The sequence below is a fragment of the Gorilla gorilla genome, chromosome 4 (genome assembly GCF_029281585.2).
Source record: "Gorilla gorilla gorilla isolate KB3781 chromosome 4, NHGRI_mGorGor1-v2.1_pri, whole genome shotgun sequence".
Classification (NCBI taxonomy): Eukaryota; Metazoa; Chordata; class Mammalia; order Primates; family Hominidae; genus Gorilla; species Gorilla gorilla.
Window position 1 is genome coordinate 55003804 of NC_073228.2, and position 20753 is coordinate 55024556.

The window sequence follows — 20753 nt, forward strand, 5'->3', positions numbered from 1 at the left end:
GTAATCCCAGCACTTTGTTAGGCTAAGGTGGGCGGATCACTGAGGTTAGGAGTTCGAGACCAGCCTGGCCAACATGGTGAAACTCCATCTCTACTAAAAATACAAAAAATGGGCCGGGCACGGTGGCTCACGCCTGTAATCCCAGCACTTTGGGAGGCTGAAGCGGGTGGATCACGAGGTCAGGAGACCATCCTGGCTAACACGGTGAAACACTGTCTCTACTAAAAATACAAAAAATTAGCCGGGCGTGGTGGTGGGCGCCTGTAGTCCCAGCTACTTGGGAGGCTGAGGCAGGAGAATGGCATGAACCCGGGAAGCAGAGCTTGCAGTGAGCCGAGATTGTGCCACTGCACTCCAGCCTGGGCAACAGAGTGAGACTCCGTCTCTAAATAAATAAATAAAATAAAATAAAAATACAAAAAATTAGCTGGGTGTGGTGGCACGCGCCTGTATTCCCAGCTACTCAGGTGGCCGAGGCACAGGAGAATCCCTTGAACCTGGGAGATGGAGGTTGTAGTGAGCCATGATCACGCCATTGCACTCCAGCTTGGGCAACAAGACCGAAACTCCATCTAAAAAAAAAAAAAAAAAAAGAAATGGAATACATAGCATTTGGTAGTTAATTTAGATATATGAGGTTAGAGAGATATCACCAAATATTACAGAATAAGCTGGTTAGAGCAGAAAAGGGAAGAAAAGGTTGATGGCAGAAGAGGGGTTGACCAGGAAAATGATAAATTCAGTTTTAGATCTTCTGAGTTTGAGCTATCAGTAGGATGTCCAACAAGAAACTTGTAGAACTGAAAGTTACTTACTTTGGCTTTGAGAATAGATTATGGTGTATAACACATTTAAGATGTCATAAAGGTAAAGTTGTTGCTAAAGAGCACTGTGAAGAGTAATGTCATTATCTGAAAATCAATGGAGGGTGAGAGCAAAGAGAATTCAAAGGGGTACTTTTAAAAACTGATTTGGAGAGTTACTTATTTGCAAGTCTAGAAAAAAGACTCATCTCTCTCTTAGACACTTACATAGGTGTAGTAAAAACCTTTATCCCTTCATTAAAAGTCAACAGGAGAAGTTCTTTGCCGAGGGACCATTGCCAGTAAAATCGTTTATAGACAGGTGATTTTTTCCAGACATAAATCTTTTTCTAGATGTGGATGATAAACTTATAGAAGAAGAAATTAAAGAACCCAACATATTTATATGGAGAAATGTTTACTGTTACTTGCGTTAAAATGCAGTCTACTATTTTGAACACTCCAATTAACAAAATAAAGAAAATGAACATGGTTTTATGATGACAAAGATAGGATGAAGGCACTTTCGTATGCTGCTTGGTGATAGCAGCATTTGGCCCAACCCTAGTGAAAGGCAGCTTGGTAATCTTTTTCAAGGGCCCTAAAAATATTCATCTCTTTGACTAGACACTTCTAGAGATTCCTTATCTTAAATAAGCAGTGACGTGGGAAAAGATTTTGATATAAAATATTTATTAATGTTATTTATAAGAGTGAAATAACAGAAATAACTTCAGTGTTAAAACTGGAAAACATTTAAATAACCAGTGACTTAATACAGTGACTTAAATATTATGAGGGACATCAAAGCATACTGAAAAGACCTTGGTTTTAAAGCCTAATTCAATCATTTATTAGATCTGTAACCTTAGACACACAGTTTGTTCATCTGTAATATTCTGAAAGCATTAAGATTCCAAAAGAATTAAGTATATCATACTAAAAATACATGATATGTTTTGTTTGTGTAATAGTTACTATTGCATATAGAGCCATCAAAAATAGGCCAGGCACGGTGGCTCACACCTGTAATCCCAGCTACTGGGGAGGCTGAAGCAGGAGAATCGCTTGAACCTGGGAGACAGAGGTTGCAGTGAGCCAACATTGCGCCATTGCACTCCAGCCTGAGGGACAGAGTGAGGCTCCATATCAAAAAAAAAAAAAAAAAAAAAAAGGGTTTTTACTGATATAGAAATAATTAGGGATGCTATGAAAAAGAACAGGTTTGATATAGCCTATGTGATCTCAGTTATGTTAAATATATTTGTTTTCTACATGCATAGGAAAAGTGATGGACGTAAAACCACCAGATGTTAACTGCGATTGTCTCTGAATGATAGAATCATTGATGGTTTTAAAAATTTCCCGTAAACGCTTGTGCTTTTGCTTTTTTTTTTTTTTTTTTTTTTTTTGACGGAGTCTTGCTCTGTCGCTCAGGCTGGCATGCAGTGACATGATTATAGTACACTGTAGCGTTGAAATCCTGGGCTTAAGCTATCTTCCCACTCCTGCTTTCGAAAGTGCTGAGATTATAGGCATGAGCCATTGGGCCTGGCCCTGTATATGTTTTTAAAATTTTTTTATTATACTTTAAGTTCTGGGGTACATGTGCAGAACGTGCAGGTGTGTTACATAGGTGTCCATGTGCCATGGTGGTTTGCTGCACCCATCAACCCGTCATCTACCTTAGCTATTTCTCCTAATGCTATCCCTTCCCCCACCCCCCACCCCCACCCCCACCCCCACCCCCCGACAGGCACCGATGTGTGATGGTCCCCTCCCTGTGTGCATGTGTTCTTATTGTTCAACTCCCACTTATGAGTGAGAACATGTGGTGTTTGGTTTTCTGTTCTTGTGTTTGCCGAGAGTGATGGTTTCCAGCTTCATCCATGTCCCTGCAAAGGACGTGAACTTATCCTTTTTTATGTCTGCATAGTATTCCGTGGTGTATATGTGCCACATTTTCTTTATCCAGTCTATCATTGATGGGCATTTGGATTAGTTCCAAGTCTTTGCTGTTGTGAACAGTGCTGCAGTAAACATACGTGTGCATGTGTCTTTACAGCAGAATGATTTGTAATCCTTTGGGTATATACCCAGTAATGGGATTGCTGGGTCAAATGGTATTTCTAGTTCTAGATCCTTGAGGAATTGCCACACTGTCTTCCACAATGGTTGAACTAATTTACACTCCCACCAACAGTGTAAAAGTGTTCCTATTTCTCCACATTCTCTCCAGCATCTTTTGTTTCCTGACTTTTTAATGATCGCCATTCTAACTGGCGTGAGATGGTATCTCATTGTGGTTTTGATTTGCATTTCTGTAATGACCAGTGATAATGAGCTTTTCTTTATATGTTTGTTGTCTTCTTTTGAGAAGTGTCTGTTCGTATCCTTCATCCACTTTTTAATGGGGTTGTTTGTGTTTTTCTTGTAAATTTAAGTTCTTTGTAGATTCTGGTTATTAGCCCTTTGTCAGATGGGTAGATTACAAAAATTTTCTCCCATTCTATAGGTTGCCTCTGCACTCCAATGGTAGTTTCTTTTGCTATGCAGAAACTCTTTAGTTTAATTAGATCCCATTTGTCAATTTTGGCTTTTGTTGTCATTGCTTTTGGTGTTTTAGTCATGAAGCCTTTCCCCACGCCTGTGTCGTGAATGGTATTGCCTAGGTTTCTTTCTAGGGTTTTTATGATTTTAGGTCTTGCGTTTAAGTCTTTAGTCCATCTTGAATTAATTTTTATATAAGGTGTAAGGAAAGGGTCCAGTTTCAGTTTTCTGCATATGGCTAGCCAGTTTTGCCAATACCATTTATTAAATAGGGAATCCTTTCCCCATTGCTTGTTTTTGTCAGGTTTGTCAAAGATTAGATGGCTGTAGATGTGTGGTGTTATTTCTGAGGCCTCTGTTCTGTTCCATTGGTCTATGTATCTATTTTGGTACCAGTACCATGCTGTTTTGGTTACTGTAGCCATGTATAGTTTGAAGTCAGGTAGTGTGATTCCTCCAGCTTTGTTCTTTTTGCTTAGAATTGTCTTGGTTATGCGGGCTCTTTTCTGGTTTCATATGAAATTTAAAGTAGTGTTTTCTAACTCTGTGAAGAAAGTCAATGGTAGTTTGATGGGGATAGCATTGAATCTATAAATTGCTTTGGGCAGTACGGCCATTTTCACGGTATTGATTCTTCCTATCCATGAGCATGGAATGTTTTTCCATTTGTTTGTGTCCTCTCTGGCTGGCGTCTGGTGGGTGCCCCTCTGGGACAAAGGTAGGAACAGGCAGCAATCTTTGTTGTTCTGCAGAGGTAGGAACAGTTCCAGAGGTAGGAACAGGCAGTAATCTTTGTTGTTCTGCAGCCTCCACTGGTGATACTCTGGCAAACAGGGTCTGGAGTGGACCTCCAGCAAACTCCAGCAGACCTGCAGCAGAGGGTTCTGCCTGTTAGAAGGAAAACTAAGAAAGGAATAGTATCAACATCACCAACATCAAAGACCAAAGGTAGATAAATCCACGAAAATGGGGAGAAACCAGTGCAAAAAGGCTGAAAAAAAAACGAGCACGCCTCTTCTCCTCCAAAGGATCACAACTCCTCACCAGCAAGGGAACAAAACTGGACGAAGAATGAGTTTGACGAATTGACAGAAGTAGGCTTCAGAAGATGGATAATAACAAACTCCTCCGAGCTAAATGAGCATGTTCTAACCCAATGCAAGGAAGCTAAGAACCTGGAAAAAAGGTTAAATGAATTGCTGACTAGAATAACCATCTTAGAGAAGAATATAAATGGCCTGATGGAGCTGAAAAATACAGCATGAGAACTTCCTGAAGCATACACAAGTATCACTAGCCAAATCGATCAAGCAGAAGAAAGGATATCAGAGATTGAAGATCAACTCAATGAAATAAAGTGAGAAGACAAGATTAGAGAAAAAAGAGTGAAAAGAAACGAACAAAGTCTCCAAGAAATATGGGACTATGTGAAAAGACCAAATCTACATTTGGTTAGTGTACCTGAAAGTGATGGGGAGAATGGAACAAAGTTGGAGAACACTCTTCAGGATATTATGCAGGAGAACTTCCCCAACCTAGCAAGGCAGGCCAACATTCAAATTCCGGAAATACAGAGAACACTACAAAGATAATCGTCGAGAAGAGCAACCCCAAGACATATAATCGTCAGATTCACCAAGGTTGAAATGAAGGAAAAAATATTAAGGGCAGCCAGAGAGAAAGGTCGAGTTACCCACAAAGGTAAGCCCATCAGACTAACAGCGGATCTCTAGGCAGAAACCCTACAAGCCAGAAGAGAGTGGGGGCTAATATTCAACATTCTTAAAGAAAAGAATTTTCATCCCAGAATTTCATATCCAGCCAAACTAAGCTTCATAAGCGAAGGAGAAATAAAATCCTTTACAGACAAGCAAATGCTGAGAGATTTTTGTCACCACCAGGCCTGCCTTACAAGAGCTCCTGAAGGAAGCACTAAGCATGGAAAGGAACAACCAGTACCAGCCACTGCAAAAACATACCAAATTGTAAAGACCATCTATGCTATGAAGAAACTGCATTAACTAATGGGCAAAATAACCAGCTAGCATCATAGTGACAAATTCACACATAACAATATTAACCTTAAATGTAAATGGGCTTAATAACCAGCTAGCATCATAATAACAAATTCACACATAACACTATTAACCTTAAATGTAAACAGGCTAAATGCCCCAATTAAAAGACACAGACTGGCAAATTGGCTGAAGAGTCAAGACCCATCGCTGTGCTGTATTCAGGAGACCCATCTCACATGCAAAGTTACACATAGGCTCAAAATAAAGGGTTGGAGGAAGATTTACCAAGCAAATGGAAAGGAAAAAAAAAGCAGGGTTGCAATCCTAGTATCTGATAAAACAGACTTTAAACCAACAAAAAAGATCAAAAGAGTCAAAGAAGGGTATTACATAATGGTAAAGGGATCAATGCAACAAGAAGAGCTAACTACCCTAAATATATATGCACCCAATGCAGGAACACCCAGAGTCATAAAGCAAGTCCTTAGAGACCTACAAAGAGACTTAGACTCCCACGCAATAATAGTGGGAGACTTTAACACCCCACTGTCAACAATAGACAGATCAACGAGACAGAAAGTTAAGAAGGATATCCAGGAATTGAACTCAGCCCTGCACCAAGTGGACCAAATAGACATCTACAGAACTCTCCACCCCAAATCAACAGAATATATATTCTTCTCAGCACCACATTGCGCTTATTCCAAAATTGACCACATAATTGGAATACAACACTCCTCAGCAAATGCCAAAGAATGGAAATCATAACAAAGTCTCTCAGACCACAGTGCAATCAAACTAGAGCTCAGGATTAAGAAACTCACTCTAAACCACACAACTACATGGAAACTGAACAACCTGCTCCTGAATGACTACTGGGAAGATAACGAAATGAAGGCAGAAATAAAGGTGTTCTTTGAAACCAGCGAGAAAAATACACAACGTACCAAAACCTCTGGGATACATTTATAGCAGTGTGTAGAGGGAAATTTATAGCACTAAATGCCCACAAGATAAAGCAGGAAAGATCTAAAATTGACACCCTAACATCACAATTAAAAGAACTAGAGAAGCAAGAGCAAACAAATTCAAAAGCTAGCAGAAGACAAGAAATAACTAAGATGAGAGCAGAACTGAAGGAGATAGAGACACGAAAAACCTTTCAAAAAATCAGTGAGTCTCCTGACCTCGTGATCCGCCGCCTTGGCCTCAGTGAAATCCCATCTACTAAAAATACACAAAAATTAGCTGGGTGTGGTGGCCGGCACCTGTAGTCCCAGCTACTCAGGAGTCTGAGGCAGGAGAATGGCGTGCACCCGGGAGGCGGAGCTTGCAGTGAGCCAGGATCGTGCCACTGCACTCCAGCCTGGGTGACAGAGCAAGACTCTGGTTAAAAAAAAAAAAAAAAAATCAATGAATCCAGGAGCTGGTTTTTTGAAAAGATCAACAAAATAGATAGACCACTAGCCAGACTAACAAAGAAGAAAGAGAGGAGAATCAAATAGACGCAATAAAAAATGATAAAAGGGATATCACCACCAATCCCACAGAAATACAAACTACCATCAGAGAATACTATGAACACCTCTATGCAAATAAACTAGAAAATCTAGAAGAAATGGATGAATTCCTCGACACATACACCCTCACAAGACTAAACCAGGAAGAAGTCGAATCCCTGAATAGACCAATAACAAGTTCTGAAATTGAGGCAATAATTAATAGCCTACCAACCAAAAAAAGTCCAGGACCAGATGGATTCACAGCCAGATTCTACCAGAGGAGGAGCTGGTACCATTCCTTCTGAAACTATTTCAAAGAATAGAAAAAGAGTGAATCTTCCCTAACTCATTTTATGAGGCCAGCATCATGGTGATACCAAAACCTGGCAGAGACACAACAACAAGAGAAAATTTTAGGCTAATATCCCTGATGAACATTGATGCGAAAATCCTCAATAAAATAATGGCAAACTGAATCCAACAAGCACATCAAAAAGCTAATCCGCCATGATCAAGTTGGCTTCATCCCTGCGACGCAAGGCTGGTTTCAGCATACGCAAATCAATGAAAGTAATCCATCACGTAAACAGAACCAATGGCAAAAACCACATGATTATCTCAATAGATACAGAAAAGGCCTTTGATAAAATTCAGCCCTTCATGCCAAAGACTCTGAATAAACTAGGGATTGATCAGACTTATCTCAAAATAATAAGAGCTATTTATGACAAACCCACAGCCAATATCCTACTGAATGGGCAAAAACTGGAAGGATTCCCTTTGAAAACTGGCACAAGACAAGGATGCCCTCTGTCACCACTCCTATTCAACCTAATATTGGAAGTTCTGGCCAGGGCAATCAGGCAAGAGAAAGAAATAAAGGGTATTCAGTTAGGAAAAGAGAAAGTCAAATTGCCTCTGTTTGCAGATGACATGGTTGTATGTTTAGAAAACCCCATCGTCTCAGCCCAAAATCTCCTTAAGCTGATAAGCAACTTCAGCAAAGTCTCAGGATACAAAATCAATGTGCAAAAATCACAAGCATTCCTACACACCAATAACAGACAGCCAAATCATGTGTGAACTCCCATTCACAATTGCTACAAAGAGAATAAAATACCTAGGAATCCAACTTACAAGGGATGTGAAGGACCTCTTCAAGGAGAACTACAAACCACTGCTCTAGGAAATAAGAGAAGACACAAATGGAAAACCATTCCATGCTCATGGATAGGAAGAATCAATATCCTGTGTGTGTTTTATACTTTTTTTTGAAAAAGCAAGTTATTAAAAACAAAAGGAAAAGCTCACAATCATGGACGTCCAAGGCATATTTGCTGTGTATGGAATTTTTCTTTCCTAGCAGACAACTACCGAGTTTTGGGTTTATGTTGGGTGTCTTTACCTTTCATTGCTTACAGATAATATTGGAGCAAAAGTAATATGTAAATGGAAAGTTATTTTGCTCTGAGTTGTATTTGTGTTAACTTATTCTAGAGTTAATTTTTAAACATTGTGTTTTTTCCAGAAACAGCATTTAAATTTAAAGCCCTAAAGAAGGTTGCGCAGTTAGCAGTTATAAATAGCCTGGAAAAGGTAAGTTACAACCTCTCTGGTATTCAAAGTTTGTTTTCGATGATAAAATTTGCTGCTGTTAGCATTCTGAATCAAAAAGTTATGACTTGAGTGATGGTTTCACATTAATTTTCAGGAAGAATACATTGTAATATTATTATGAAGGAAGTTAGAAGTTTGTGACATTTTATTTACTATATCACAAAAGATCACTGCTTTCATATAAAGACATGTGGTTCTTTATTTATAGGCATTTTGGAACTGGGTAGAAAATTATCCAGATGAATTTACAAAACTATACCAGATCCCACAGACTGATATGGCTGGTAAGGATACGATTGATTTTTTTTTTTTTTTGTCTTTTAAATGCCTACTTGTGACATAAAAACCTATCATCATTTTCCAAGTTATTTGTGTTATAAAGGTGCTTTTACATCTTCTATTGTCAACTGGTGTCAAATAGGAAATACTGTTTTTCTCTTGATTTCGAAATTACACCCAATCCTCTTCCTTTCCTTGGAGCAAACAAAGTAGTTTGAAATGAAGATCAGATCTTTAGAGCTGTGATAGGATGGGATGTCTGGCTCTTTGTTGTAAAGAAGCATGTGCTCTGAAGCTTTATTTTGTATTTAGGGAGATGTGTATAAAGTAGTAATATTCTCACCTATAATGTAAGACACAACTGCAAAGCAGAGAATACAGACTCCTGGAGAACTTTGGTAATTCTTTTTGGGAAGCTGTTCAGTCTTTGTTGCTTGGGTATATCACACTTTGCATAAGGCCCTTCACGGTGAGACTGAATACACAATCATCCATTCTAAAATGTAAGCTTTTCCAGGATAGATCAAGATAGCTCTTCTAACACTTAGAGAATATTACATTGCTTGTCTACTTATCAGAATGCATTTGTGTAGTTGCTTAAATGAAGTTTCATGTTTATCTTTTAAAAATGTTGCCCTTGGGTTTTTACATAGTGTCAGCTTTTACTTTAATGCCAGGGATTTTGTTCCTATATAATAATGTCATTTAATATATTTTTCATGCAGAATGTGCAGAAAAGCTATTTGACTTGGTGGATGGTTTTGCTGAAAGCACCAAATGTAAAGCAGCAGTTTGGCCACTACAAATCATTCTCCTTATCTTGTGTCCAGAAATAATCCAGGATATATCCAAAGATGTGGTTGATGAAAACAACATGAATAAGGTAAGGAAGGCAAAATTATTTCCATTATATCTAGATGTGAAGCAGTTTATTTTACTCTAGGTGTGTATTACTTTAGGCTTATTATTTAAGCAAAGTATTTCAGGGAACCATTTAAATTATCATTTTAGGTTTCTTTGTTTGATGGACTTAGAAGAGACATACTCATACATAATTTTATTTGGCAGAGGGAAAATAATACCAGGCAATGATCAAAGATTTAAAATAATCCCTTAATTTCATTCTTTTGTCTGAGAAGACTAAACGATACCTCTGTTATTATTAAACGTAGTTTCTCTAATATTCACTGAAAGGATTGCCCTACTTGAGCTCATCACTTTTATAGTGTGTTATTTGCATGTACTTAGGGTGTGTGTCCATATAGTGCTACTGAAATTATCTAGTAACTCATTTTAAGTATTTTAGAACAGTTTTCAAAGAATTTTGCCAGGAAGGTAAGGCTTTCGCATATACCATCTATAGTGAAATTGGCACCATGACAACTGGTAATTCTAGGAGGCTCTTAAAATTTTTTTAAATAATCACCTAGGCGATTGAAAAAAAAAAGAACTGAGTATTAATCTTAGGGTTTTACTGAAATTTCAATATGCAGTTTGTTTTGCAAATTTTTTTTTTTTCATTTTCTGCTGCTTTTGGAGAAACACTCTTAGCTGGCTAAACATGAGATGGGTTCCTTCATGTTTGCCTGTAGATGGAGATGTTCAGAATCAGCTGAATGATTTATTACTTCGTAGAAGTATTGGACAGGGAATTTATACATTAAAGGGTGAATAAATGAACCAGGTAATCCTTGAGAGTCTGTGATTGCGTGTTACTCCACTTAGGTGTGTATCTCAACTTTTCCATTATGAGGACACCATTTTTCATGGTAGATTGTTTTGGAGCCCTTCAAAATAGTAGGTTTGATGATAAATACTGAGTGTCAACTTGATTGGATTGAAGGATCCAAAGTATTGATCCTGGGTGTATCTGGGAGGGTGTTGCCAAAGGAGATTAACATTCGAGTCAGTGGGCTGGGAAAGGCAGACCCACCCTTAATCTGGGTGGTGCACCATCTAATCAGCTGCCAGCATGGCTGGAGTACAAGCAGGCAGAAAAATGTGAAAAGAGGGAAGGGCTTAGCCTCCCAGCCTACATCTTTCTCCTGTGTTGGATGCTTCCTGCCCTCGAACATCAGACTCCAAGTTCTTTAGTTTTGGAACTTGGACTGGCTCTTCTTGCCTCTTAGCCTGCAGACGGCCTATTGTGGGACCTTGTGATCATGCTAGTTAATAGTTAATATCCCCTTTATATAAATATTCTATTACTTCTGTCCCTCTAGAGAACCCTAATAGAGATTTTGGTACAAGCGGTGTGGTTCTAGAGGAACGGAATATTAAGGATGGAGTTTCTTAGTTTGGGGGTTTCTGGAGTTTGCTGCTTAATATGATTAGACCCTAAAATGCTAAGGACTCTACTTCTAATATTGTGGCGAACACGGATAGTCGTTGGTGTGAACTGTTTAGAGAGTTTGCAAAATAAATGCATTTGACACTCCTGATTCACCACTAATGAGAGGCAAGGAGTTTAGTGACTCTATACATAATACCTTTGACCATATATGGAGAACCAAGGAACATAATGAAGCTGGTTGGTTGCTCCTAAATTCAGTGGACAAAGTGGTGAAAGAAAATGATGAACTCAGGGATTCTGTCTCCCAGCTTCAGAAGCAGATACTGAGCCTCAAATCTGCTAAGATTGACCTGAGTGAGACCCTTATCTCCTGTAGAAAAAGAGCTGAAATTGTGAAAAAACAAACACAAACTCTTATCATGCAAGTGGCTGACCTGCAACAAAAGGTGCATGTACAGCCTAACCAGGTGTCTACTGTTAAAGTGTGGGCATTGATTGGAAAAGAATGGGACCCTGCAACTTGGAAAGGGGATGTGTGGGAGGACCCTGATGAAGCTGGGGACTCTGAGTTTGTAAACTCTGATGAACCTTTTTTGCCAGAAGAAACAGCTTCCCCATCCCCAGTAGTGGCAACATCCCCTCCCTGAGCCATGCTGCCATCAGCCTTTCCACTTTTGTCTGAAGAGATAAACCCTGCACTGCCTGAGGCAACAGGGATGGCCTCCCCTGAGGCAGTTGCCAGGCAAGATAATGTTGATTCTCCTCAGGAGCCGCCCCCAACACCCCTGTTTGCTTCTAGACCTATAACCAGACTAAAGTCCTGGCAGGTCCCTAGAGGTGAGGCTGAGAGTGTGACCCATGAGGAGGTGCACTACACTCGTAAAGAACTACTTGAGTTTTCTAATTTATATAAACAAATCTTACTTGGAGAGACCTTGGTCACGTTTCACGTCCACAGCATATGACACTGGTCTATTACATTAATGATATTATGCTGATTGGATTCTGTGAGCAAGAAGTAGCAAACTCACTGGACTTATTGGTGAGACGTTTGGGTGCCAGAGGATGGGAAATAAATCCGACTAAAACTCAGGGACCTTCTACCTCAGTAAAATTTCTAGGGCTCCAGGGGTGTGGGGGCTGTCAAGATATTCTTTCTAAGGTGAAGGATAAGTTGCTGCATTTGGCCCCACCTACAAAAAAGAAAGAGGCACAATGCCTAGTGGGCCTACTTGGATTTTGGAGGCAACACATTCCTTATTTAGGTGTGTTACTCTGGCCCATTTATCCAGTGACCCAAAAGACTGCCAGTTTTGAGTGGGGTCTAGAACAGGAGAAGGCTCTGCAACAGGTCCAGGCTGCTGTGCAATCTGCTCTGCCACTTGGGCCATACGACACAACAGATCCAATGGTGCTTGAAGTGTCAGTGGCAGATAAGGATGCAGTTTAGAGCCTTTGGTAGGCCCCCATAGGTAAATCACAGCGGAGGCCTCTAGGATTTTGGAGCAAGGCCCTGCCATCTTCTGCAGATAACTACTCTCCTTTTGAGATACAGCTGTTGACCTGTTACTGGGCTTTGGTGGAAACTGAATGTTTAACTGTGGGTCTTCAAGTCACCTTGTGACGTGAACTGCCTATCTATGAACTGGGTGCGTTCTGACCCATCTAGCCATAAAGTGGGTTGTGCACAGCAGCATTCCATCATCAAGTGGAAGTGGTACATACACGATCGGGCTCAAGCAGGTCCTGAAGGCACAAGTAAATTACATGAGGAAGTGGCTCAAATGCCCATGGTCTCCACTTATGCCACCCTACCTTCTGTCTCCCCACCTACACTGATAGCCTCAGGGAGTTCCTTATGATCAGTTGGCAGAGGAAGAGAAGACTAGGGCCTGGTTCACAGATGGTTCTGCACAATATGCAGGCACCGCCTGAAAGGGGACAGCTGCAGCACTACAGCCCCTTTCTAGGACATCCCTGAAGGATAGCGGTGAAGGGAAATCTTCCCAGTGGGCAGAACTTTGAGCAGTGCACGTGGCTGTGCGCTTTGCGTGGAAGGAGAAATGGTCAGGTGTGCGATTATATACTGATTCATGGGCTGGAGCCAGTGGTTTGGCTGGATGGTCAGGGACTTGGAAGAAGCATGATTGGAAAATTGGTGACAAAGAGATTTGAGGAAGAGGTATGTGGATAGACCTCTCTGAGTGGTTAAAAACTGTGAAGATGTTTGTATCTCATGTGAGTGCTCACCAACGGGTGACCTCAGCAGAGAAGGATTTTAATAATCAAGTGGATAGGATGACCTGTTCTGTGGATACCACTTAGCCTCCTTCCCCAGCTACCCCTCTCCTCGCCCAATGGGCCTATGAACAAAGTGGCCATGGTGGCCGGGATGGGGGTTATGCATGGGCTCAGCAACTTGGACTTCACTCACCAAGGCTGACTTGGCTATGGCCACTGCTCAGTGTCCAATTTGCCAGCAGCAGAGACCAACACTGAGCCCTTGATGTGACACCATTCCTCAGGGTGATCAGCCAGCTACCTTGTGGCAGGTTGGTTATATTGGACCTCTTCCATCACGGAAAGGGCAGAGATTTGTCCTCACTGGAATAGACACTTACTCCTGATATGGGTTTGCCTATCCTGTATGCAATGCTTCTGCCAAGATTACCATGCATGGGCTCACAGAATGCCTTACCCACGGTCATGGTATTCCACACAGCATTGCCTCTGACCAAGACACTCACTTTATGGCTGAAGAAGTGTGGCAGTGGGCTCATGCTCATGGAATTCACTGGTTTTTTGTTTGTTTGTTTGTTTGAGATGGAGTGTTGCTCTGTTGCCAGGCTGGAGTGCAGTGACGCGATCTCGGCTCACTGCAACCTCTGCCTCCCGGGTTCAAGCGATTCTCCTGCCTCAGCCTCCCAAGTACCTGGGACTATAGGCGTGTGCCACCACACCCAGCTAATTTTTGTATTTTTAGTAGTGATGGGGTTTCACCATGTTGGCCAGGATGGTCTTAATCTGTTGACCTTGTATCTGCCCCCCTCGGCCTCCCAAAGTGCTTAGGATTACAGGCATGAGCCAGTGTGCCTGGTCACACTGGTCTTACCATGTTCCCCACCATTCTGAAGCAGCTGGATTGGTAGAACAGCAGAATGGCCTTTTGAAGTCCCAGTTACAATGCCAACTAGAAGACAGTACTTTGCGGGTCTGGAGCAAAGTTTTCCAGAAGGCTGTGTATGCTCTGAATCAGCGTCCAATATATGGTACTGTCTCCCATAGCCAGGATTCCCGGGTCCGGGAATCACTCACCATCACCCCTAGTGATCCACTAGAAAATTTTTCTTCCCTTTCTTGAGACATTATGTTCTGCTGGCCTAGAGGTCTTAATTCCAGAGGGAGGAACGCTGCCACCAGGAGACATAACAGCGATTCCGTTAAACTGGAAGTTAAGATTGCCACCTGGACACACTTTGGGCTCCTCCTATCTTTAAGTCAACAGGCTAAGAAGGGAGTTACAGTGTTGCCTGGGGTGATTGACCCTGGCTATCAAGATGAAATCAGTCTACTACTCCACAGCGGAGGTAAAGAAGAGTATGCATGGAGATCCATTAGGGCGTCTTTTAGTATTACCATGTATTGCCATGCCCTGTGATTAAGGTAAATGGGAAACTACAATAGCCCCATCCAGGCAGGACTACAAATGACCCAGACCCTTCAGGAATGAAGGTTTGGGTCACTCTACCAGGAAAAAACCACCACTTGCTGAGGTGCTTGCTGAAGGCAAAGGGAATACAGAATGGCTAGTAGAGGAAGGTAGTCATCAATACCAGCTACGACTGCATGACCAGCTGCAGAAACAAGGACTGTAATTGTCATGAGTATTTCCTCCTCCTTTTGTTAAAAACATGTTTGTGCATGTATACACCTGTACTAAGAAAAATCTTCATTTTATTTCCTTTTTCTTTTATCATATGACTTAAGATTTATTGACTTCACATCAGCATTTAAGTATTGTTAACTTTTAGTATTTGGGTTGGGATAGGTGTGTTTCTGGTTGTATGAAGGATAGTTGTATTATGTTAGGCATAATTATGACCTCATTATCTTTATTTGAAGAGTATGTATGATCTCAGGAGATATGTATGGGTTCAAGTTGACAACGGGTGGACTTGTGATGGTTAATACTAAGTGTCAACTTGACTGGATTGAAGGATACAAAGTATTGATCCTGGGTGTGTCTGTGAGTGTGTTGCCAAAGGAGATTGACATTTGAGTCAGTGGGCTGGGAAAGGCAGACCCACCCTTAATCTGGGTGGCTACCATCTAATCAGCTGCCAGTGTGGCTAGAGTATCAGCAGGCAGAAAAATGTGAAAAGAGAGACGGGCCTAGCCTCCCAGCCTACATCTTCCTCCTGTGCTGGATGCTTCCTGCCCTCCAGCGTCAGACTCCAAGTTCTTCAGTTTTGGAACTTGGACTGGCTCTCCTTGCTCCTCACCCTGCAGACAGCCTATTGTGGGACCTCGTGATCATGTGAGTTAATATTTAATAAACTCCCCTTTATATAAGTGTATATTCCCTTAATTCTGTCCCTCTAGAGAACCCTAATACAGTAGGGTGTTTTGTTTTGTTTTGTTTTGTTGTTTATTGGAAAAACAGAAATAAATAAGCTATAGATTCAGTAGTAGTCGAGTGAATTTACATTTTAATAATCACAACTGTAGCTTTCTAAGTGTTTACTGGTTATTTGTGTATCTTCAGGGAATTGCTGATTTTTCCATTGAATTGTTTGTCTTTTATTGATTTGTAAGGGTATATGTGTACATTTTTACTTGGTTTCATTTTTAAACTTTATGAGTTCTTTTTACTATATAGATATTTAAAATTTGCATGTAGTCACCTCAGCCTTGTTCCTTTTTGTCTCCTAGCTTTTTTGATCAGATCTCTCTTCCCAGAAGATATTATTCATTTTATGGAGATATAATTCACATACCATAAAATTTATGTTTTTGAAGTGTAAAATTCAGCGATTTTAGTACATTAACAAAGTTGTACAATCATCACCATTGTTTCTGTGCAGAACATTGTCATCTTCCCAAAAAGAAACCCGTTAGTAATCACTCCCTGTTCCTCTCGCCTCACTCGTAGCCCTTGGCAACCAGTAATCTAGTTTTTTCTCTATAGACTTACTTATTCTAAACTAGACATTTCATACAAATGGAATCATTCAGCATGTTATGTTTTTGTCTGGCGGGTGCCAAGATTTTTGAAGTATGCTTTTTAATTTTTTTCTCGTATTTTCTAGATTTAAAAGTTTAGATTTTTAAATCTTTCTGGATTAAAAAGTTTTTTTTTTTTTTTTTTTTTTTTGAGACTGAGTTTCACTCTTGTTGCCCAGGCTGGAGTGCAGTGGCACAATCTCTGCTCAGTGCAACCCCTGCCTCTCAGGTTCAAGTGATTCTCCTGCCTCAGCCTCCTGAGTAGCTGGAATTACAGGCATGCGCCACCACGCCCGGCTAATTTTGTATTTTTAGTAGAGATGGGGTTTCTCCATGCTGGTCAGGCTGGTCTCGAACTCCCGACCTCAGGTGATCTGCCTGCCTCAGCCTCCCAAAGTGCTGGGATTACAGGCATGAGTCATTGCACCTAGCTAACAAATGTATTTTTTAAAATGTATTACAAAAAAAAAAAAAAGTTGGCCGTGGTGGCAGCCTCCTGTGATCCCAGCTACTCTGGAGGCTGAGCCGGGGAGAATTGCTTGAACCTGGGAGGTGGAGGTCGCTGTGAGCTGAGATCATGCCACTGCCTTCCAGCCTGGGCGACAGAGCGAGATTCCATCTCAAAAAACAAACAAAAAATAAAAAATAAAATAGTATTGTCACCCTTTTCTACTCACATTCCTTCTGAGCTGGTTAGTGTTATTGGCTGGGATGTATCCTTCCACTCACATCTATTTACCCATGTATTCAAATGCAAAATATACATACGTAGAGTGGTGGTGGTGGTTGTGTTTTAAAATGAAATTATTTTATGCACATTACTCTGCATCGTTATTTATCTAAGAAAATATTTTAGCTGTTCCTCAAAATAGTTGATAGAGATCTAACACATTCCTTTCAGTATTAGGTAACATTCTGTTACACTAACGAGCCTCATTTACTCAGCCATTTCACTGAATGGGTGGATATTCAGATGTTTTCAGTTTTTTGACACTATAGCTAAGCCTTAAGTAAATATCTTGTTCATATAGCCTTGTTAACTGATGCTCTTAATTCTATAGACTAGAATCTAAAAACTGGGGGTTCCTGTGTCAAGAACATTTGCATTGAAAATTTGTAATAGTTATTACTAGATTTACATTCCCCAACAGTTGCAGCAGGTCAGAGTTTCATCCCCACTGAATTGCCTATTTTCCTGCATTTTTTCAGGATTAGCTGTTGTTCAATCTTTAAAATTTTGCCACACTAACAAGGTAAGATAGTATCTCATCTCAGGTATTCTTACCTTCTCTTTCAGAGGTAAACTGTGTGATGTGATGGGTATGTTATTACCTTGATTGTGGTACTCATGTTAGAATGTATAAGTTTATCAGAACATCATGTTGTACACCTGAAATATATACAATTTTTATTTTTCAATCATACCTCAATAAAGCTGAAAAAATGCCATTCAGAAAGGAAGCAAACAGTAGATACTAGCATTAAAAATATGTTGTAAATTTTCAAGCATAGAATGATAAGATTAGGAACAAGAATATGTGTATAGACTTAAACATTTATATCTGTGAATATTAATGCATAGATACAAATGTTGAAGGCAAGTTACAATCTTGAAGAAAATGAAAATTATGTTGTGTACCTATAATATGAAAATAAAAAATCACACAAAGGCATATACCTTCACTCAAGGATGTATACTCGAGTATACATATTATTTATAATAGCGCAAATTTGAAAACAGCCCAAATGTCCATCAACTGGTGAATGAATAAACCAGTGGTGATGCTTTGAAACTGTGGAATACTATTCAGCAATAAAAAGGAACTAACTACTGACTTGGCAACGTGTGTAAATCTCAAAAATATTATGCTAAGCGAAAGAAGCCAGGCTCAAGAGATGACATACTGTATGATTTCTTAAAACTTCTAGAGAAGACAAAATTCACGACAGAAAGCAGATCAGTGGATGCCAGAAGTGGGAGTTAGGGGAGGAAATTTATTGCAAAGGAGCAGTAGGAGATTGATTGTGATGTTTGAAATGTTCTATGTCATGATCATGGTTGTGGTTACATGACTATTCTGAAAGTTCATATTTAATAAGTGATAAAAGAAAAAAGTATTAATGACTTAAACATTAATTTTCCAAATGAGAGCACTAATAAAAATTCTCAAATAAATGTTGAGAACAAAGATAGTATCTCATTGTAATTTTTATTCTTTTTAAGGTTAGCGAGGTTTGAAAACAGTTCATATGTTTCTTTGCCATTTGCATGTTTTCTTTTGCAGGTGTCTGTTGACTTCCTTTACCTATTATTCTGTTATGTTGCTTCCAGTTCCTTATGAATTTGCGGAACTTTTTGTATATTAAGAACAGTAATCCTACATTTTTAGTCTGTAAATGTTTTTCCAGTCACCTGTTTCTTTTGACTATAGTATCTTTTTTAAAAAAGAAGTATTTGAAATGTACAAAGAATATAACAGTTCCCCATATTCCTATTAACATTTTTGTATTTTGCTCATCTTTTAAGAAATTCATATATGTGTCCACGAAGAGTCAAACTCTATAAAATATTTTAAGAGATTTATTCTGAACTAGGTACGAGTGACCATGGCGCGTGACACAGCCCTCAGGAGGTCCTGAAAACATGTGCCCAAAGTGGTTGGGATACAGCTTGGTTTGATATATTTTAGGAAGGCATGAAACATCAATCAGATACATTTAAGAAATACATTGGTTTGGTTTAGAAAGGCGGGACAACTCAAAGTGGGGGCTTCCAGGCCATAGGTAAATTTAAACGTTTTCTAGTTGGCGGTTGAGTTTGTCTGAAGACTTGGGATTAATGGAAAGGAATGTCCAGGTTAAGATAAAGGATTGTGGAGACCAGGTTTTGTTGTGCAGAGGAATCTCTCAGCAGACTTCAGAGAGAGAGAAGGTTGTAAAATGTTTCTTATTAGACCTAAAAGGGTGCCTGGCTCTTAGTCGATTATCTCCTGGATCTGGAAAGGAAGGAAGGAAAACAAAGGGAAAAGGGGATTCTCTATAGAATGTGGATGTTTTTTCCCCACAGGAGACTTTGCACGGCAATTTCAGGTGTGGCAAGGAAATATATTTTGGGGCTAAATATTTTTTCCTTGTCTCATAATGTTATGCCAGAGTCAGATTGAAAAGTAAGTCACGATATATAGTGTCAAATAAAACCCATCTGATGAGAATTTATGGTTTGTAGGGCATGACTTCCTAGACCCCTTAGGTAGGAGTTTGGGTAAGTTAAAAAATCAGAGCTTAGTCCTCACATGGCTTTTAAAAATTGTGAATAAGTAATACTTCCATAAATTCTGACTTAATTACAAATCCCACTAATTTCTTTTTTTTCTTTTCCAGGGACAGCCACTGCAAAGGGTTAAATGTGTATTCTTCCAGTCTAGCTTCTACATTTTTATGAGGATGGGGAGCTAGACAGAGAAGTATATAGCTCAGTGTTTCTCAAAGTGTGGTCTTTAGACCAGCAGCCTCAGCGTCACCTGGAAACTGGTGAGAAATGCCAGTTCTTAGTTTCTAACTAAATACTTAGTTTCTCACTAAAAACAGCAGTTTTTATTAAGTCCTTCAGGTGATCGTGATGCACATTAAAGTTTGAGAACCATTGTTCATCTAGGTCATCGTCTTTAACTGCTGTATGGTGTTCCCCAAATTGAATATACCCTTTTTTTAAAAAGAGACTAAGTCTTGCTATTATGTTGCCCAGGCTGGTCTCAAACTTCTGGGCCTATGGGATCTTCTTCCACCTCAGCCTTCAGATAGCTACAGCTATAGGCATGCACCACCGTACCAGTTTGAATGTGCCATATTTTAAATTCCATATTGTCAAGCATTTAAGTTACTTTCCTTTAAAAAATTAACGTTAATGCAAAGGAAACAACTGGCAGAGCGAAAAGACAACCCACAGGATGGGAGAAAATATTTGCAATGTATGTATCCAGCAGAGGATTAATATCTAGAATATACAAGGAACTCTGACATCTCAACAGCAAAAAAAAAAAAAAAATTAAAAAATGGGCAAATGACCTGAATAGACATTTCTTAAAAGAAGACAGACACATGACCAACAGATATATTTTTTAAAAAAGCTTGACATCAGTAGTCATCAGGGAAATGCAAATCAAAACCACAGTGAGATATCATCTCACCCCAGTTAGAATGGCTACTATCAAAAAGACAAAAAATAGCAAATGCTGGCAAAGGTGTGGAGATAAGTGAACTCTTAAATGTGGCTAGCGGGAATGTAAACTAGTATAGCCACTATGGAGAACAGTGTGAAGGTTCCTCAAAAAACTGCAAATAGAACTACCATGTGATCCAACAATTCGTTATTGGATATTTATCCAGAGGAAGGGAAATCAGTATATTGAAGAGACATCTGTACCTCCATGTTTATTGCAGCACTATTCACAATAGCCAAGATATGGAA

At 39.8% G+C, this 20753-nt stretch overlaps 1 protein-coding gene across 1 annotated transcript in view; it reads left to right on the top strand.

Moving 5' to 3' along the window:
- Positions 1-20753, top strand: part of LOC115933340 (neurofibromin-like) — an 85325-nt gene that overhangs the window by 52303 nt on the left and 12269 nt on the right. The window contains exons 6-8 of the mRNA XM_063706488.1: positions 8402-8469; positions 8699-8774; positions 9495-9652. Of these exons, the coding sequence (XP_063562558.1) occupies positions 8402-8469; positions 8699-8774; positions 9495-9652 (302 nt within the window). The remainder of the gene's footprint in view (positions 1-8401; positions 8470-8698; positions 8775-9494; positions 9653-20753) is intronic.